This window comes from Nematolebias whitei, chromosome 12, assembly GCF_014905685.2.
Source record: "Nematolebias whitei isolate Nwh7 chromosome 12, NemWhi1, whole genome shotgun sequence".
NCBI lineage: Eukaryota > Metazoa > Chordata > Actinopteri > Cyprinodontiformes > Rivulidae > Nematolebias > Nematolebias whitei.
Window position 1 is genome coordinate 37,731,053 of NC_056509.1, and position 21,838 is coordinate 37,752,890.

At 38.5% G+C, this 21,838-nt stretch overlaps 2 protein-coding genes across 2 annotated transcripts in view; one reads left to right on the plus strand and one right to left on the minus strand.

The window, feature by feature from the left end:
* LOC119417920 (beta/gamma crystallin domain-containing protein 1) overlaps positions 1-3,217 on the plus strand; it is a 43,944-nt gene extending 40,727 nt beyond the window's left edge. The window contains exons 19-22 of the mRNA XM_037685169.1: positions 791-914; positions 1,070-1,228; positions 1,531-1,693; positions 2,873-3,217. Of these exons, the coding sequence (XP_037541097.1) occupies positions 791-914; positions 1,070-1,228; positions 1,531-1,693; positions 2,873-2,961 (535 nt within the window). The 3' untranslated portion in view covers positions 2,962-3,217. The remainder of the gene's footprint in view (positions 1-790; positions 915-1,069; positions 1,229-1,530; positions 1,694-2,872) is intronic.
* A 2,012-nt stretch (positions 3,218-5,229) lies between these two features.
* LOC119418270 (reticulon-4-interacting protein 1 homolog, mitochondrial) lies at positions 5,230-14,830 on the minus strand. The gene is made up of 9 exons (XM_037685531.1): positions 14,243-14,830; positions 13,999-14,150; positions 12,045-12,113; positions 11,596-11,720; positions 11,139-11,187; positions 10,900-11,036; positions 10,174-10,357; positions 8,526-8,621; positions 5,230-5,630 (listed from the first exon to the last, which is right to left on the minus strand). Exons 1-9 carry the CDS (start codon positions 14,535-14,537, stop codon positions 5,475-5,477), a joined length of 1,263 nt encoding a protein of 420 aa, XP_037541459.1. The 5' UTR covers positions 14,538-14,830; the 3' UTR covers positions 5,230-5,474.
* Positions 14,831-21,838: the final 7,008 nt, after the last annotated feature.

Sequence of the window (21,838 nt, forward strand, 5' to 3'; positions counted from 1 at the left end):
ATCCATCCATCCATCCATCCATCCATCCATCCATCCATCTATCTATCTAGTTTAACAACCTTTAAAAAGTGAATGAATGAATGGATGTGTATGTATGTATGTATGTATGTATGTATGTATGTATGCATGTATGTATATATACATATACACACACACATACATACATACATATACAGTATACACTGTACATTCATTATCTTTACCCACTTCTTCCTTTTTGGGTCACGGGGGTCACTGGTGTCTATGTCCAGCCATCGTTGTGTGAGAGGCGGGGGACACCCTGGACAGGTCTCCAGTCCATCACAGGGACACATAGAGACAAATGAGTCAAACAACCATTCACTCTCTCACTCACTCCTAGGGACAATTTAGTGTTACCACTCAGACTAACGTGAATGTTTTTGGTCTGTGGGAGGAAACCGGAGTACCCAGAGAAAACCCACGCATGAGCAGAGAACATGCAAACTCCACCCAGAAAAGCCCCCCCCCCCCAAGCCAGGATATGATCCAGCAACCTGCTTGCTGAGAGGCAGCAGCTCTACCAATTGCACCACTGTGCCACTATTCATATATATTTTATATTTAAAAAGTGCAAAGCATGTGGAACGTGAACATGGTTTGATTGCAAAAAAAAACAGAATAAACTTTAAACAGCAGTGTGAAGAATCAGCATTCATATAATAATGATGGACAAATTAAAAAAAGCTCAAATTATGTTTTATGTTGCACTGACTTGTAGCTGGTTCTAAAAAGATGATAAAGGCTCTTTTTTCCTTTTCTTTAATTTCAGGTGGATCTTGTACGAAGGAATCAACTATCGAGGTGCACAGATTTTGCTGAAACCTGGTGAGGTTCCCGACTGGCGCCGGTTCAGCAGCTGGCAGAAAATCGGTTCCCTCCGCCCTCTCACACAGGTTCGCTCCAGACGTGTCACCCTGAATGCAAAACATGCGAAAGATCAAACATGTCAGATCTAACACGTCTGTTTTAACATTCAAACGGAGACCAACAGAAAAGAAATCCCATTTACTTCAGTAACCAGAGATGTATTTTTGGTTTGTGCGTGCAGAAGCAAGTGCATTTCCGTTTAAGGAACAGACAGTCGGGGTTAATGATGTCAGTGACCGGTGATTTAGACGAAGTCAAACTGCTGCGGATACAAGAAACGGAGGAGACGGATGGCTTGGAGCAGATATGGTTCTACCAGAATGGCCAAATGCACTGCAAGGTACAAGTGGAATCAAGATCCTAAGTACTAAATGTCAAAAAGGTCCGGGGAAGTTAAATATTGCTGCGATTTAGAGAATCTCTAATTTAAAGCAGGGTTCAAAGGAAAAGATAAAGCTCCTGTAGGTCTATGCTCAAACAAACGTCACATTTTAAATTATCGCATGATCAGATTATTCCTAAAATGAAGTCCTGATGTCAACAGGATCACTTCCCTACAACTATTTTAAAATTTGACAATAGTCGTGAAAATTTATTTTAATGAAACTGAAACTTGTGCTGGGTTCATTCATCTGTGTGCAGCTGTTGGAGGAGTGCTGCCTGTGTCCCAGTGGCAGCGTCACAATCGCAGGAAGCCGAGTGGGTCTGACACCAGAGCTGGACAACCAGATCCACCTCTGGAGCATCACCTCGAAGGGCTTGATCTGCTACACGCCCAGCGCTGACCTCGTCCTGGACATCAAAGGTACCATCTCTCACATGGAACCTCTCATAAAAACAGCTTCATATTTTTTGGAGCGATGAGGTACAAACAATATCTTACCTGCTGTAGATAGCTCTTTGAACATCTCAGACTGGGGAAGTTCAATTCTGATCATATTAATGAGCTAACTGATTTTCACACATTATTGATCTACATGAAAACAGGTGAATTAGAATCAATTCAATCATGACTACAGTCTGTATTTTTATTTTTTACGTCCGCTGCTAGTAGAGCTAGCTGTACTTTTCCAGGCTGCATGTGTTGTTTCTGCCATCTTACGTTTATTTTGATAGGATTACAAAGCGGAAACAAGGATCATGGGTGAGCTCAGCTTTGCTGTATGTGTGTGTGGCTGGGGGGATAGGCTTGAATAGTCAAATAAAATATAAATATTGATAGAATTGAACAGTTTTGGACTGAAAACTACTCCTTTAAAAAAAAAAAATTGTGGTTCATGCGATCGCTATTTTTATAAACCTTTACTACCTTTTTTAATTTCCCAGATATTTCCACTGAAACTTCCCCAGGCTGCACCAGAAGTGCTACAGCTAACTGCTGCTGCCACTATTTGTTTTTGCAAACTATATGATTCTGTTTAAATAGCTGGAAAATTGACAATTCTGAAAAATATTTTGCATAAATTGTAACAAGTTTCAAGGCTGGAATTTGTTTTGTTTTTTAACACAGCAGCAATTTACTTGGGTCTTGGCCCTGCTTAAGCTAGCCATTAGCTCATCAATCCAAACAAAATCATTCTGTTTTTTTCAAATAGAGGCCTTTCAAAGAGTTAAATTGTATATAACCTTTCCTCAGAAAGGTAACAATAAAGTGATTATTCATACAAGGCACATAGTTTTATATTTGCTGTAAGGGCACTTTATTTACCTTATTTTTTTAATAATATTCAAGGTATCACTGATGTTTAATTTAATGAACAGGTTTAATTACTAAGTTGCCCACATAAGTTTTGTCTTCTAGATTCTGAGTTTTCACAAGACTTTTTTGTTTAATCATGTCAGTGGTTACAAATTGGTCACTGCAGTCAAATCAAATCTCCTGACAACTCAAGAGCATCATGTGGAGAAACCTTTCTATCCCTGTCTGTTAGTGACACCTTGTGGACTGATCCACATTGCTCATTGTAAATCTGTTTTCTTTCAGGTGGCGTTAATTACGACAAAAACCAAGTGATTCTGAACACACTTGACCCAAACAAACCACAGCAAAGGTGGGACGTGGAGGTTATATGAAGAGCCGAGGCGATTCGTTTTAATATGGGAGGTGTAGCTCTGATGGAGACTTGTGTCCAAAGACGAGCTGTGGCATCGGCGTGCGACCTGCAGCAGCAGAGCTGAACAAAAACTAAGAGGTCAACTACGTACTGATACCTGCCGACTATACAAGAAGTGGGCTCTGAACTGGAAATACTTATATTTTACACCTCAAGTAACAATTCCTCAGATTTATATGTTTTATGTTTTTACTGAATGAAATTGTTTCTTCATGACAGTGTTATGCTTATATCATTTTGAGTAATGCCAAATTATCTTAAATGCATGCAATAAGAGCAAATACATACAATTTGTCTGTTGTTTACAATTAGAACTAAACACAGCTGCTCTAATAAATAAAACTATTTTGTCAATATGTTTTTATAAATGCATTGTACAAGCACAACTGGTGTTTAACAAACAATATATTTTGGAGTTCAAAATGTATTTATTTGCTGTTCAAACGCAAAAAAAAAAGGCTTTCTGTTTAAATAACTTGCGCATAAAGTGAAACACAATATGGTGGACACTGCATGGCAACACACATAAGGGCAAAGAGTTCTTGGTCTTTTAGAACAGGTTTAACCCGTTATATGTTTTTAATTCCAGCGATATCAGAAAACTAACAGACGAGCTTCATTATACAACTCCAGGTTGTATCAATTGCACCAATCAAGTCAATAAAAAGTCTGCTTGCTGATGTGAAAGGTATACAGGTGCTGGTCATAAAATTAGAATATTATGAAAAAGTTGATTTATTTCAGTGATTCCATTCAAAAAGTGAAACTTGTATATTATATTAATTCATTACACACTGTTTATTTCTTTTAATGTTGATTATTATAACTGAAAACTAATGAAAACCCCCAATTCAGTATCTCAGAAAATTAGAATATTGTGAAAAGGTTCAATATTGAAGGCACATGGTGACGCACTCTAATCAGCTAATTAACTCAAAACACCTGCAAAGGCCTTTAAATGGTCTCAGTCTAGTTCTGTAAGCTACACAATCATGGAGAAACTGCTGACTTGACAGTTGTCCAAAAGACGACCATTGACACCTTACACAAGGAGGGCAAGACGCAAAAAGTCATTGCTAAAGAGGCTGGCTGTTCGCAGAGCTCTGTGTCCAAGCTCATTAATAGAGAGGTGAAGGGAATTAACCGATGTGGTAGAAAAAAGTACATGAGCAATAGGTATAACTGCACCCTGGAGAGGATTGTGAAACAAAACCCATTCCAAAATTTGGGAGATTCACAAAAAGTGGACTGCAGCTGGAGTCAGTGCTTCAAGAACCACAACGCCCAGACGTATGCAAGACATGGGTTTCAGCTGTCGCAGTCCTTGTGTCGAGCCACTCTTGAACGAGAGACGGCGTCAGAAACGTCTCGCCTGGGACTGCTGCTGAGTGGTCCAAAGTTATGTTCTCTGATGAAAGTAAATTTTGCATTTCATTTGGAAATCAAGGTCCCAGAGTCTGGAGGAAGAGACGGGCACAGAACCCACGTTGCTTGAGGTCCAGTGTCAAGTTTCCACAGTCAGTGATGGTTTGGGGGCCATGTCATATGCTGGTGTTGGTCCACTGTGTTTTCTGAGGTCCGAGGTCAATGCAGCCATTTACCAGGAAGTTTTAGAGCACTTCATGCTTCCTGCTGCTGACCAACTTTATGGAGATGCAGATTTCATTTTCCAACAGGAATTGGCACCTGCACACAGTGCCAAAGCTACCAGTATCTGGTTTAAGGACCATGGTATCTCTGTTCTCAACTGGCCAGAAAAGATGTCTGACCCCATAGAAAATCGATGGGTATTGCAAAGAGGAAGATGCGATACGCCAGATGTGATACGCCAGACCCAACAATTCAGAACTGAAGGCCACTATCAGAGCAACCTGGGCTCTCATAACACCTGAGCAGTGCCACAGACTGATTGACTCCATGCCACGACGCATTGTTGCAGTAATCCAGGCAAGAGGAGCCCGAAGTACTGAGTGCTGTACATGCTCATATTTGTCGTGTTCATACTTTTCAGTTGGCCAACATTTCTAAAAATCCTTTTTTTTATTATTGGTCTTAAGTAATATTCTAATTTTCTGAAATACTGAATTTGAGGTTTTCATTAGTTGTCAGTTATAATCATCAACATTTGAAATATATCAGTCTGTGTGTAATGAATGAATATAATATACAAGTTTCACTTTTTTTTTAATGGAATTACTGAAATAAATCAACTTTTTCAAGATATTCTCATTTTATGACCAGCACCTGTGTTTTTATCATCAGATGTAAAATAAGTGCCTCATAACAGTACTCAAAGGTGTAAACTCCAACAAGAACAACCTTCAGCTCTTCTTACGGACACGAGTCATGCTTGTTATCTGCTGCAAACAGCTTTTCTATGTGGATTCTGCAGTCTGCTGTCCAGCGCGGACTTGTAAAGGTAAAAAGAGTCTTGGGAGTAATTCTCTTGGCACTTGCTTTGCCTCTTTAGTTTTACTGTGCTGCTTGTTGCGCCTCGTCCTCCGTACAGCTGTCATCTTCTTCCGTGACCTTTATCACCGTCTTCCCTCTGGCGTGACCCTCTTCCAGCTTGTGGAAAGCCTGAGGCACCTGAGCAAATGGAAACTGGGCTTCCACGACTGGCAGGATCTGAAACAAACCGGCAAGAACAGGAATTAAAAACCAAAGAGTCTTTCGGGGGAAATTTAAAACCTCATATTGCCACTCAGCATCAGAAGCTCCTACAGTTCTTGTTTTTAAGCTGCTTCTCTACCTTCTTGGGCTCTAACTTGATAGCAGTCCTTGTTCTGCTCTGTGGGTTCTGGTTGACTGGGTCAACATCTAACTCAAGTTTTAACAATTACAAGCCAGAATTCAAGGTAGTGGATTTTAAATTTGTCCGCAGGAATCAAGGTCTCCCACAACAACAGTGGCCAAGCAAGTTCGACAAAGACAAACTTTCTTCCTTTAGCCTGACTTAAAATGCTACTAATCTATGGTGCTTTGCCACTGTCTCAACTCTCGTTGGTTCTGGACCACACCGCACCAGTTAAAGGCCGGCCCACTATCGGTACCCACCCCCACTCAGCCTGGTGGGAGCACCTTGTTTGTGGTTCCAAGAGAGCTGCTCTGAGGTGACAGTTCTGACACAAGCACACAGCAGCTGTTGATTGGCCGGCGGAGCTACGTCGCTGGATGACCCACCCATCAGAACTGCAAACTACATCTGAACTTCCACTTCCTCTCCGATTATGTTGACGGATGGCGCCACAAGAAATGAGCACATTTACAGAGAGAGAGATGACTACAACCAGACTTATAAGTAGTGCCGGGATAAGCTAACGAAATTAAAGTCCAGTTATAGAGCGATTAAGGACAACAACAGGCAGAGTGGCTCGAACTCAGTGACATGTTACGATTTCACCTACAGAGTGCGAAAACAAGTCACAGTGTCCAATCACCTACACCTGAGAAGAACCAAGTGAAGTCACAATTATCAACAGTAAAGTGGCTGTAGATCCTATGAAGGAGCTTGATGCTGCTGTTAACTCGTGCACATTCACATGAAGATTTCCCTCATCATCTGATGCTTTTTCCTCTCAAAGTACACCAATTCAACAAATAAAGTTACAAAGAAATAAAAATCTCTGCTTGTCCCAAGACATCATTTGTAAAAGACAACATGTAGTGGTCTATTAACTGAAAGAGAAGAAATAAATATCCCTATAGGAAAAGACCTTAGCCACATTTAGGATAGAATTATTCCTCATTTGCTGTGGAAAACTATTAGTTGTACATCAGAATAATACCTGCTGCTGTTTACATCATGACAAAGATGTGAAACCTTTAACTCCACAATCAAGTCGCTTATTTTGCTCAGACATGAGAAATATGACACTTTCTGGTTTACAGAGATACTTGGGAATTAAATACAGGCCTAATATTAACAGTTTAGATGTCTCAGTAATGCTTTTAGAAATGCATTGTACAAACAAACGCAACTGGTGTTTAACAAACAATATATTTTGGAGTTCAAAATGTATTTATTTGCTGTTATTCAAACACAAAAAAAGGCTTTCTGTTTAAATAACTTGCGCATAAAGTGAAACACGATATGGTGAACACTGCATAATGGCAACATGCCGATCTAAAAAAAAAAAATCTAAAAAACTGTTACCATTAGTATTATTTCATACTGCAGTCTAACTGCACCTTCTTATTGACATACAGCAGAAAATGTGGCTTACACATATTTTTAGCTTTTCTTTACACTAAAAATCATGAGATAATTAAAAATTAAAGTTCTTGGGAAGATTTTACCTTAGATTAAAATCTTTAGGCTGAAGCTATAATAAGAGTGAATGAATAAATGAACACATATCCCTGAATAAACATTGTAATTAAATTCGACTTTAAATGCCGACATTTAATAATTTCATCAAATCCTAAAAGTGGCGCACCGACTGCCTTAAAATGACGGTGGATTTTTATTATTATTTGGCTTTTATTTCAAATCTTGCAAAGTTAGGCAGAACTATGATGACAGAAATGTCTGACATCATTATGAAGGAAGTAAGTGAACAAGTTGTGTTTCTTACTGACAGCTGATCGAAACTCAAGCCACTGTTACCATGGAGACTCTCGCAGTCGCACATGCTCTGACCAACCAACAGATAAGGTAATACAAGACACAGCAAGGTTGTTCACGTTTTCAAAATAAAATTTTTAAAAAATTACAGCACCGTAATATTTTAGACAGACAAAAATATGCTTTTGTTTTAGCGACAACAGTTACTTTTTCCCTTTGATTTTCTTTCTGTTAAAGACATTTTCTTAAGGAGTCTAATCTTTAAAAGCATAAAACTAGTTTTTTGCTTAAAATGAGGCAGTGTGATTTTTAATGACCATTTAAATATGGTTTGCAAGCTTCTAATGCTTCATCATAAGCCAATGTGAAACCGTGATGAAGGGGTTTAAAATGTGATGAGGCTGGACAATCCTGAGCTAGTCCCACAACACAAGCAGCTAAAGGCTTGTTATTCTGGTCAGCATCTCTTGTCATTAACAATGAATGGAGAGCGGGGTGGCATCACTGGATCCCATTCACGCTCCTGACTGCAAACGCAACATTCAGCGTGCACGTGTGTGTGTGTGTGCTTCCCGCCATCGATCAGAATGCACTGCTGTCTGTAAGCCCCCCCGAACAAAAGGACAGAGGATCTGCACGCTTGTGCGACTGGCTGCTCAGCACAGTTTTAAAATCCATTCTCAGTTTCCTGGCGCCTAACCCAGTCACCCCGCACACCAGCACACCACCCACCTACCTAACCAAGCACAGCAGCAATCCAACACACACTCGTCACAAAGCCACAGAAAGGACATGAATACAGGCATGTAGGGAATCCCAGGCATGTTCATATCATCTGCTCTGCATGATCTACATCCCAGCATGAACTTCACTCTCAGGCTGTCTGGTGTGCAAATGAGGCAGTTCCTTTCCCCTCCATCCTGTCGGTCAAAATGGTATAAATATTAAAACAATACCTTTCCTGCTTCCACCAGCCTGCAGACATCATCCAAGGCAGGTCCATCTGGAGCATAAAAAGCCCACCTGTAGAAGACTCCGTTTGATATTATGTTCTAGGAGGAGTAAAAAGAAGAGAAATTAGACCGATGTGATACAGACGTACTTCTGACTTTCAGTTTCCAGAGATATTTGATTCAGGCCCTTGTAGTTATACTAGTAAAATTATTGGTAATAAAAGCCAGTGTCTAAAAATGTACACTCCAGCTGTATTCGTTTTAATTCTATCCTACGAAGACGAAATCTGAAAAGATCATCCTGGCAGATATGTTTAAAATATCACCACAGATGTAAGGCTTCAAAAATGTGAAATACAAATAATAATAAAAGAATAAAATAATAACAACATCAGTGTGTGTACAGCAAAAGAAGTGCTTGGACTGCAAGAAAACTTGACCTACAATATTTCCAACTGATATGCATTCACACTTCACACATCAGTAACATTTCTGGCCAATCAGATGAACCCTAACGGCCCTGTGTCCTCACACCTGTTCAGATTATTAGTGGCTAAAATACTAAAACAGTGTTGTGATGACCAAAAAAAAGGAAAAAGAAAAGCAAGGAAAATGTGGTCTTTGCTTTTCACAGATCACGTGGTAGTTGTAGATATGTTGATTTGTCAAGTGAAGGTGATTCCCATTTTATTTTTTTTTTTTAAGTAACGGCACACCAAGTAAACATCCCCAAAACACAAGTGGATAAGGCGGAAAAACTATTTCCATGCACTGCTTTGTAAGGTGGATATTTATAGATAATTGTCTCAAATTTGCTGCATCATTTTGACACACGTGTTGACTTCAGTGAATTTATCCAGGCTTAAATAGAAAGGAGTGCTTATGCTCAACACTAGAGGGCTCAGGTGTGCTACGATCCCTGTGAGATGAGCTGGGATGAGGGCAGGGTGGGCACTGCTGCAGCTGAGCCACACCAAACTGACCAGCTGGCTGCCCTCGTAAACAAAAGAGCTGGAGGCTTGGCAAGAAACGCAGAAACACTGGTATTTGCCGGAGGGAGTCAGTCGACTGCAATCTGAACAAACATTGAGTTCTGCCAGCTCAGCAGCAAACACAACTGCGCGCACACACACACACACACTGTATTTCAGCTAATGCCCACACTCACACCCATCGTCTCATTGACAGATGACTGATTTCCTCCACTGGCCAGAACAACCTCACCCAGTCCTCCTCTGTTCATCCTCAACAATCATGGTGTACGCAGTGAACGGTGCAGCTCGAGGGCCACATTTAGATACTCTTAAAATTCCTTCCTCACATGCACATGGTTAGATTTATTACGCCTGTTAGCATACATTTATAACAATACAGCTTAACCCTAAACAAAAAAGAAAACAAGTTATGAAAACAGGTCAGATAATTACACATTTTTCCTTCCAGTTTAAACCTGAACTTCAACTATGAGCAACTGAAGGAGGTAAAATGTAGAAACTCTGAAGTGTCTGAACAGGACTGCACTTGATGCTCATTTGTGTGGACATTTTCTATGAATTAAAGCAGTACATACCCCAGCTGAGGAATTCATGAGAAAAATAAGACTTAGTAGTGCATTTTGTTGGAGATGAATGTTGGCTTTAAGCACCCTTACCTGAAAGGCTCGGTTATGAAGACTGAACAAAGCGTGAAACGTCCCGTCTAACAGGCCCATGGAGTCCGTGTTGAGAAGTAACGGGGATACCAGTGTGACGTGCTTTGCCCCCGACCATGGCTTCAGCAGGCCCGATGCCCACTGCTCTGTATCGCCTCCTACGTTGTCTAAAATCAAATCAAACCTGGTGGTGAAAGCACAAGATGAATAACTTGAGGAAAAAGTACTTTTGAAGAAAGGTTGAAAATCCAAGAACTACAGCAAATTTCCAGTCCAGGTATCCTGTTCATGGGTCTTCCGTACATTTTTCAGCATCTAACTCGTCCTGCAGATTTTAAGCTCTTTCAGCAATTAAGTTATCAAAACGTTCAGCTCGTTTAGGACACTCCTGCTACGACTTTTGATATTGATATATTTTAAACTCTTTGAAATATTCAGCTCTTCCACCTATGAAGTCCATTCAACTTTAAAACAATTCTAAAGACATTCAGCTATCGTCAACTGATTCAGCATTTTGATATCTTGAACCGTTCTTGTAAAATCTGAGTTTAAGTTTGTTAAAAGTTTTGGTGTTTGTCTGCTGTCCTGCTGCGTTTCCATAGTAACATGATGTTTACTCTGTGCAGCTGGGAGACTCCTGTAAATGTCCAACTGATGCTCATGAGTGTGTGTGTTACTATACTTTTAAAATCTGGTAATTTCTTAAAGCATATAAATGAAAGTTACTTCTCCATCATATCCAGCTGTTCAGCCACATCTCCTGCTGTGTAGTCCACTACCTCGTCAGCCCCCAGCCCTCTAAGGAGGCCTTCAGCGTTCTGAGAGCAGGTGACGGTAACATGTGCACCCCAAGCCTTTAATAGCTGACAGTACATGGAAAAACAAAACAAAAAGATTATGATTGCAACAAGAAGCCTTTCTTTCATCAAATGTCCCCACAGCTAAAGGAAAATACTTTGCCTTACTTGAATAGAGAATGTTCCGACACCTCCAGATGCTCCGATGATCAAAACTCTGGAGGGGAAAAGCCCAAAAGTTAAACGATTGTTCAGTTTCTGGGTGATTCATTTATTGCAAAGCTATGAAAACAAATAGAAACCTCAAGAGGTAAATATGATTCGGCAGACTGGAAAATATTAACTCAAAAAGAAGCGAGAGATGCTCATAGAATAAATAGATTAAAATTTGACATTTAAGGTATTTGACTCTAGTATTATAAAAAAATTAAAAACTATGACTCAGCTACTGAGATGAAGAGCAGAAATTAAGTCAAACCTTCAAAAGGACAGGTGATATAGTTTAATACAGTTTTTTTCTAAAAGTACTCTGAATCACTCTGTTTAAGTTGTGTAAAAAAAACAGCTGCTGTGAGATTAAAGGTTCATTACAAACAAAACTACTCAAAATCAGGCTGATGCTTGCCTTTTATCTGAAGCGTTTTCCCTGCAAACACCACCTGCACTGACGAGTGCTGACAGAGCAGTGTTGGCTACGTAGGGGATGGACGCTGCTTCTATGTGACTCAGGGATTTCGGCTTATGGGAAACCTGCAAAAAAACAGCCACACGGACAATTGATTGAGCTGCTGACAAAATTAAGTAGAGCGCAAAAAGAAAAAAATAAGCCACTTTAAGTGTCCCTGTAACTGCAGCCAGAGCAACTATTGCAACGAAACAAACTTAATCCTTATGAGTTCTTACACTGCAGGACTACATCACAGGGTCCAGTTATTTTATTCACTTTAAATAAGAGCTCTAAATTCTTTTTCGTTTTTAGCTTTTCTCTTCATCTGAAAACTGAGTTAGTGCAAATTACTGTAAGTCCCAGATCCAAATATACACACATTGCGCTCATTCTATTCCACAGCTCACCTCATATTCTGTCAGAGTCACATATTCTGCCAGACTGCCTTGTTTCCAAGGAGGAATCGCAGCCCACACCTAGAACAGCAATATGACATTTAACAAGGTGAGCACAGCTCAAATTAACCACCCACTCGCAGACTCCAAGTCTGGATAATCAAATGTCTTAGTCTTGACGGTTCCTGTTCATCATAAATTAGCTGCTTCAACAATGTTACAAGAATGCATTTGGAAATACTGTATATTTGTGATAATTTATTACAGTGATTGCAGTCACTTTAAGAAGAATATGTTAAATGATGTCCACACAAAAAACAGTAACCTGAATATGTAGGAGACAGCACAGTGGGCGTCTATAATCATTACAAATCAGATTCATGTAATGACCGAGCAACAAGAGTCATTTCTCCAAGAAAATCAGTGAAGAATAAACCCTGAAGTTGCACTCATTAAGCATGAACGCTGAGGATGCAGACCATAAATATAAACCTGCATAACATCAGAATAAAACATCGTCAATATGAATATCAAGGGTTAAAAAAAGTAATAAACTAACTTAACTTTACTGAAATAAACAGCTTCAAATAAGGCCTGTTGATTAGTTGACACAGAAACTTCTGTTCCACAATATACTGGGCAGTAACATTTAATTTTAATTTTTCGTTCATTTTCTTTACTTTAAATAAGTCTCAAGCCAACCTTCATTTCTTTATATTTTGCTTCTATGGTGCCCAACTTCCTTGACATATTTTAAAATGATTATAAAAAATTATTCCCCAGGTTATATTGAGGTTTTTTAATAAGTTTCTTTGAACATAAATTGATTTTTTTTACTCATTTTTAGTCCAGTTTTTGTACCAAACAAGAACTGAACTCAAAATAAAAGACACTGTAAATAAAAACTTGGGACAATAACTGCAGTGTTCATTCAAAAAATTAAAAGAAGAATGGAGAAGTGCAGGATAAAAGAAAATGCTCTTAAATATGTTGTAAAGCAGATAAACTATATCTAGCAGGAATGTATTAAAAATAGGAAAAACAAGACTTCATTCCTTTATATTTTGCTTGACCTGACCTGACACAAAATCTGAAAAATAAATCATCCTTCTTTGATTGTTGACTTTACGTCAATGTTTTTCTTAACAGATTTTTTGAGAATCACCTTGTTGGTACTAAAATACCATATTATGCCTGTTGAACTGTATTACATTTGCAGTTATTATAGTTTCTTTCGACTAAAAAAAAACTGGAACAAATTGTATTTGCAAGACTAATTGTAACAGTAAGACTAAAACTAGAGTTTTTATTTTTTCAATTTGTCTCTTTTTAATGCAGTCACAATCTCTTGTGTTTAGACACCTACTGGTTTTTAAAGTTTAAGAATTCATAGGTTAAGTTAAATGAATTGAACCAAAAATATTTTAAAAATTGTCAAAGAAAAATTTCAGAAAGCCTGGAAAACTATTACTCAAGGCTGCTTTAAAAACAATGAACTTAAGAATGACTCAAAACTTCTGCACGGCACTATATGACATTTGCAACAGTTCTTATTTAAACTAGCAAAACGTTAAATAAATAAAAATATATATTTGCTAGAGGTTCCTGTCTTGTTTATTTTAATAAAAATATTTATTGTCTGCAACAGACTTTTTAGATTTAGAGTTTTATATGTGCATTTATGTTTTTGGAACAAAATAAATATTAGAAATTCAGGTGATACCAAGCACCTTTGGTAAACTACACAGTAAAGTTGTAACTTTAATCATGAAACTGAAAAAAAAAGCATATGACAGTTTAAGACAAAACTTGGCGTTATTATCTTTGAATATATTTTACAATATCTGTAGCATGTAAATATATTACCCATGCAGTTCCAGTTAAAGGTTCACTGTACTGTGAAGGCATTGCGATGTGCCTGTGTTTATTTTTTCTTAAAACAATGAGTGTGTAACGAAGCATTTACCTCATCTCCAGGAGCATAGTGTGTTACCCCAGATCCACAATCCACCACTACACCTGACAGATCCCGACCCAGAATGAGTGGAAACTCACTATTGGTATTCATCACAGATAAGGGATCCCTTCTCAAGTTCAGCAATGCTGCCCCATATCCTCCTATTTGGAAGAAACGTGCAAAAGAAATTAGTTCAAATCAAATGATATCCTTTATTCCTTTGAATAACACTGGTAGTATTGTCATGGTTTACCTCTCATAGACACATCCAGAGGGTTTAAACCCGCTGCACTGACTTTTATCAACACTTCATTGGCAGAATTAATAGCTGGTATGGTGATATCTTCTGTGAACCTCAAAACTCCATTAGTACCATACTGGTCGATGACCCAGGCTGACATGCAGCTCTGCAGTCTTGAAGGTGAACTGCAGACATTTCTCCTGAAGTTGCAGCACCCAGCATGAACTAATGTTTTGGTCAAACTTGCTGCTTTCCCGTTGAACAAACAGAGGAACCTGGTTGATGCCAAAGCTCTAACAAACCCCATTTAAGCCGATTTACAGTGGGCACCGTCAACTTTCAATACGATATGACATTTAGAGGAGACTCCTTACTTCGATAGCAAGCTAGCAGCTATAGCTAACATTAGCATGTTTAGTTTGTCACCGAATCAAAACGTATCATGCATTAAGGTTAACAGCAGCCGAAAATAATTAAGCGACAACATCTCTGTGCGCTATTTCGAAGTTACATTTCATAAGGTGGAAGTACTGTTTTAAAATTTACTCATACAAGACTTCTCTTTTTGTCTCTTTGCTAAAGAAAGATTACCAAACGGGTTAGCGCTGACACTGAAAATGTAGCCAATCAGATTTTAGTATACAAATAATCTGACCAATAGCGTAAGAGAATTGGTTCTGACGTATGATTTTTAGTACGTCACGCGGAAATTAGTTAAAATTTTTACATAAGCTTTTGTCATATACTGTAAATCGCTTTAAATAACGATAGTGGTGAGAGCTAAGTTTTCTAATCCACAGGTAAAAAATTCTTCTTATTATTATATAAAAACTTGAGTTTTTTTTTTTAATAAATGTTAACAACTATGAAATACGAAAAACAAGTATACTTTATTTATGAAGGAATAAAGCTATAGTAATGTGCAAAAGTTTTAAAGAACAAAATTATGTCGGGACCCTGCTCTTTAGTAAATCACTAAATCACTGTAATCATTAAATCAATTTCTTATTTTAGCTTTTCGGGGTTTACCACAGCAAGACAAAAGATGCAAGAAAAGCTTTGCAGAGAGTGGTGAAGCATCTACACCTCCAGATTCAGCAAATATGGCCACCTGCATCATGAAGGACCCCACTCACCCAGCACACACTTTTTGCCCCACTCCCCTCATGCGATTGAGGAGCATTAAGTGTAGAAGCACTAGACTGAGGAACATCTTCTACCCTGAAGCTGTTAGACTCATGAATCTCTAACCAGGATGATCACTGTGAAAAAAAATCACTATAATGCCACTTTGATTATTGATATGTGCTGCTGATTATTCATGCTGCTGATTTCATGCTGCTGTACTCGGTGTATTGTTTTGCACTATTAGTGTTTAGCGTATATCTTAGATTATTTAGCGTACCGTTTGGCATTCGTTTAGTGTATATCTTAGTTCATTTTGAAGATTCTTATTTACTTTTACTTTTTCTTTTTACAATTTATATTTTTGCTATTGTTGTGTGTAACTGGGACAATTTTGTTCCACCTCATGTACCATGTGTGATGCGAATTACAATTAAAAAACCTTGACAACTTCCTCCATCTCACTCTGTCCTCTGCATCCTCTGTCCAATGTCCTCTCAAACTGCATCCATTCATCTCCTCTTTGGCTTTTTCCTGGCAGCTGCATTTCTAACATCCTTCTACCAGTATACCCACTGTCCCTGCTCTGGACATGTCCAAACCATCTCAGTCTGGCCTTTCTAACTTTATCTCCCAGTTGTTCAACCTGCGCTGTACCTCTGATGATCTCATTCCAAATCTTATCCATTCTTGTCACTCCTAAGGAGAACCTCAACATCTTCATTTTCACCACTTCCAGTTCTTTCTCCTGTCTTTTTGCCAATGCCACCATACAACGTACAGTATCTGGTCTCATAAATGTCTTGGAAACTTTTCTTTTGACCTTTGCTGCCCTCTTTTAGTCACAAATCACTCCTGAAACATTTCTCCATCCACTCTGCCTGGACTCTCTTGTTCACCTCTTTACCACTCTCCCCATTTTCCTCGACAGATGACCCCAAGTACTTGAAGTCCTGCACCTTTGTGACCTCTGCTCTTTGTAGCCTCACTGCTCCACCAGCCTCCCTCTCATTCACACACGTACTCTGTCTTACTATGGCTGACTTTCATTCCAATTTTATTCCATTCAAGCTCAAATTTGGTGTAGTTGTAGCTGAGAGTACTCCTCAGCACATATTATGAGAGCTAACGGATCGCATATATCATTTACAAAGTTATAACTTTAACCTCTGTCATCCAAAGTTGGTCTTAGTTTAACATTTTGTCTGGCATAAACGGTGTCAGACAATATGCGTTCCTACAAGGAATGCTAGACCTTTAATTTAGTGAATGTGGTTGCAAAGAAAATTTGTTTATGTTTCGCGTTGGCTTTTTGTCCTTGCATAGAAGTTACTGCACTTTTACTTTGTTGTCATTAAAACTTCAAGTGGATTTAAAAGTAAATAATTTGTTTGCTGCTCATGCAAACGATGCCCACAGTCTGCATAAATCCCCTTCATGAGAATTGTGAATTAGCAGATAAAAATGTGGGAAAAAACACCAAAAATAAAACATTCTTGTATGCTGTCCTTAGCAAGTGGCTGGTCAAATAAATATATTACAGACAGATAGAATATGCTCAACAAACAACACTTGTGACATAAGTGGCAAGATGAAATGGCATTCTTTGTTTCCAGAAACTGAAGGGAAGGATGTGATAAAAGAGAGGCCGATGGCAAGTGACCGTGTGCTCATGATTCAGTGAAACCAAGCAACAAGCAGCAGCGTTATTAAGCCCTCAGCTCCCAGAGGGAAGAGAACTCAGTAAAAATTGGATGTGCTATCAGAGCTAGCTCATTATAGTGGGTCTACCTAATGAATTATAACACTAATGTCACTGAGTCCAGGGTGTCATCTTTCAGACTGGCAAAAATAAACACTTTAAATGAATTGACCTTTACTGTGGACAAGATTGACTTTCAGAGCAGCATTTGCTTTAAATTGGCATTTTCAGGAGGGTCATTTTTATCCTCTGAAACACCATGTGTAGTTTTTCTAGGCCTTCCATCTCTCATGGGACCAGTGGCCCAAATCATATGGCTGCTCTAAAAATAATTGATCTAGTTTCATTTGGTGGTCTTGTAGAAGGTAGAGTTTAAGAATTAACCCTTAGGTCACTGATGGGCTGCATTAGCTACATACAATACGTTTTACTTCAAAACAAATTTGTGTTGTTGTTTTTTTTTTGTCATGTCTTTCACCTCCTCTCCTTTTAATTGTGTTGATCCAGATTCCAACTATTTTTTTTCTGTTTTCAATTTTTCTGTATGTTTCTTTTTTATTATTATTTTACAACCAAATTGTACTTTTTGCACTATTTTAGCCCTTCATACTGTATATCAAAACGTTAAGCTCATTTGATAGGTCAGCACTGTGACTTTAGGTTAGTGTAACTTTTAAACTTTTCAAAATATTTAACATTGAGACCTTTTTCAGGTTTTAAAAAACATAATGGATGGATGTTCCCTTTGACATTGTCTTCAGCACATTTGCTCTATTTTTTTGTTTGTTTGTTTAGCTACTTTTAGTTTTTGTTCTCATAGCTTTTAGCTAGCCTTTTGCTTTTTAAGCTTCTATCCTTTTGCTACTTTTAGCAAGCTTTTTGTTGGCTTTTAGGAAACCTTTTGCTACTTTAGCTTTTAGCTAGCCTTGTGCTACTTTTAACTAGCTCTGTTGGTTTTAGGAAGCTTTTTTCTATTTTAGCTTTTAGCTAGTTTTTTGCTACTTTACCTAGCTTTTTGTTGGTTTTAGGAAGCTTTTTTCTACTTTAGCTTTTAGCTAGTCTTTTGCTACTTTTGACTAGCTTTTTGTTGATTTTAGGAATCTTTGCTACTTTGGCTTTTAGCTAGACTTTTGCTACTTTTAACTAGCTTCTTGTTGGTTTTATGAAGTTTTTTGCTTCTTTAGCTTTTGGCTAGACTTTTGCTACCTTTAACTAGCTTTTGATGGTTTTAGGAAGTGTATGCTACTTTAGCTTTTAGCTAGTATTTTGCTACTTTTAACTAGCTCTTTGTTGGTTTTTGAAATTTTTACTACTTTAGCTTTTAGCTTGCTTTTTGCTACTTTTAACTAGCTTTTTGTTGGTTTTAGGAAGCTTTTGCTACTTTAGCATGTTGCTACTTTTAACTAGCTTTTTGTTGGTTTTAAGAAGTTTTTTGCTACTTTAGCTATTAGCTAGCCTTTTGCTACTTTAACAACTTTTTTCTAATTATAGCACTTAACTAGCACTCTGCTTCTTTTAGTTTTATCAAGCCAGTTTCATCTTTTTGAGCAAATATCAGCCAAGTCATTCTGTTTTAGCATTTACACCACATTTTAGCAGAAAATGCTAATTGGTTTGTTTTTCATTTACGTCCACCAATTATTTTCTCAAGTCTGTTGAACTAGTTTACAAACACAGAGATCTGATTGGACAACATAAACAGTAAGACTGAGATGCATTTCTCTTTTTTTAATTGTTAGAATTTAATGTTTGAAAAAAAGTGATTAATTTAATGATTAGTGATCGACTCAACCAAACACAAACAATTCCAGACATATTGCATTTACCTGGCTGTTTTTTTTGGGGGGGGTTTAGCTTAGTTGAGCATTTTTTTAGATCATTTTGTTCTTTCCTGTCCCTTTTAGTGAGGATATGTTCAAATCACCATGCTGAATCTGAGGATACTTGAAGAAGAGGTGGAACATAAGTAAAGAACTCATTAAATTCTGATCCAGCTGCCTTGATAAGAGACAGTCGTCTTTGAGTGCCCTTAAAAGGGGATCAGATAAACTGAAGCTTCACTTTCTACCTGGAACATAATCATTTGTGTTGCATGTTTATAGAAGAATATTTGGTCTATTTAATGAGCTTGACCGCTGAACACAATGGAGTTTGGGTTTTGAAATAGCCGCTCGTGTCCAATTTATTTTCAGACTGACTGAGTTTTGTCTTTTGTCTGTTCATCAAATGCACATCAGTGAACATACAAGGGTGGGACAAGCTGAAAGGACAAACAGTGCACACCAGCTGCTGTTGACTAGAGCAACCACAGTCACAGTTTACACCTCCACACAGACATATTAAAGTAGCTCAAATTAATTAATTCTGAACATTTTTTTTGACAGGATCAGTTTGTAAGTAAGTTGTATGTAAGTTGTCCATGGCTTTTCATGTCAAAAGTTTTAATCAAAAAACATGTTATGAGGCCAGAGTTAAATCTGTTTTGGCTAAAACTTAGAATAGCTTTATGTGATCCATCCTTTTATCCATCGTGTTTTATCAGCTTTTTCCTTTTCAGGTTGTGGGGGTCACTGGTGTCCATGTCCAGCAGTCACTGTACAAGAGGCAGGGTACACCCTGGACAGGTCGCAAGTCCATCACAGGGCCGACTTTATGTGATGTGAAATTGTGACTTTAAGGCCTGTCACGATAACAAATTTTGCTGGGCGATTAATTGTCTCAGAAATAATTGTAATAAACGATAATATTGTTTGAAATTTGACAATAATTAGTAATTATTGTGAAATTTAAGAAGAAATGTTTAATTTATTTTGAGTGTAGTACCTTTTTTGACCACCGGATGGGAATATAAGTTTGAACCGAAGGATGGATAGTGAGGGAGCGAGCAGCCTGTCACTTTAAGAAAAATGGGAGGGAGGCCCCTTGACGTGACATGGGCTGTCTCGCTTTGGTTCTCAAAATGGTGGACGCTCAGTGTGGTTTGAGCTCTTTAGCATAACATTTTTCACACAAAGCTTCTAATTTAAAAAATCAGTAAACAAGTTCTCAGCTTCTTTTTGCAGAGAAAAACAACTTTTTACACGAAGGCACAGGTTTCAACCATGAATTTTGGAGCTTCGACAAGGCGGAGGCTTTCTCCCGATGTCGGCCTGTTAGCTTAGCTCGTAACTTAGCTTCTCAGCTTAGCTGCTTTTAACGATCCAAAAACGCGATTTCGGACGGTTAAAATGGATTTAAAAAAGAAAGGGAGGAGTCAGTGAAGAGCACCGGAGTTGAGCCTTTTGTCATCCAGTGTCTTCGGTAGAAAGAGAGATTAATTGATTTATTGTTTAGAACAGGCCTAATGACTTCCAACATTTTACTTTCTCACAGCTAATGTTTGTTTATCATCAATACTAATTCAGCCCATCACTGACATCATTGTTTCCTGTGCAGCTCTCAAGACCTAAACAAGTCAGTCATATGTACCGCAAAATTAATGATTGCTTTGTTTTCCAATTGAGCGGATGATGAGGGAAAATGTTTTTTAAAGTGTTGCATAAGCATTTAGAACATGTTCACTCTATATAACATACTTTATGTCATAAAGCAGGACAAAGCATGTTAAATTGTGATATATTGTCAGGGTTTGAAACAGGAAGGGCAATATTTACAGCTGTTAATCTCACAGATAGCATCTTATCTTCCAGCTTCCTCCACACCACACAATGATGATAGGAAATATTATACCATGTTCTGTCTGTGAGCAACCAGGTGGAACTATGACTGTAATTTCAGTGCTAGTTGCTGTTTGTCAGTTTAGGACTCTATGTGACCGAATAAACGCACGCGTCGCACATACAGTGTTATGCCAGTGCTTGCTGGTGGAGTGTGGGAAGGAGAGAAGACGTGTGTGTGTGTGGGGGGGGGGGGGGGGGTCTGTGAGCTGAGCTCACCGTCTGCTAATGGGACTTGATCAAAGAAAAATGCTCTTCAATGCATTTGTGAGGCAGAATATAACAGTGTAGTTGGGTGCATGAACCAAGGAGACAGAATTATCACGTCTTAGTCTGCAGGTTTCATACGCAGGATTCATACTGAATAAACCCATTCAGTGCTGTTTTTCTTATCGTGTGGCATTTACTCGTTACGTCAGTTGCAGCAGTTAGTGTGATGTGAACAGTACGAAGTGAGGTCTTATCTCGTTCATTTCGGTGTAACCAACTATGCAAAATGTTTTCATCGTAACTGTGTTTACCTGTGGCTGGAGAGCACAGGTTTAGCTCCAAATATGGCATGTAGCTCAAATGCAACAGGCACGGTACAAAAACATTTGCTTGTACATATTGTACATTAACAACACGAGACGTGAGGAGAAGAGCTCTCTCAGCAGCGGGCAGCAAACACTGAGCTCCCATGTAACATCTCATTTTAGGTTTAATGACTTGACAGAAAAGAGGTTCATCCAAGATTTTCCTAAAAATAAAAATTTAATACCACAATTTTTTTTATTTTTTTTTTAAGACAAAGCAGCTTTGCTTAGCACATTATCCTTAATCTAGCCTAGCTCTGGGTTTTCCTGTATCTTGGGGCACACTACTGTTCATGTTATGCCATGACTCTGTGAAACTGATTAAGTTTGCAGATGACACCACCCTCATCGGGCTCATCTCGGACAGTGATGAGTCTGCATACAGGAGGGAGGTGGACCGGCTGGTGACCTGGTGCAGCAGCAACAACCTGGAACTCAATGCCCAGAAGACAGTGGAGATGATTGTGGACTTCAGGAAAGCCACAGCCCC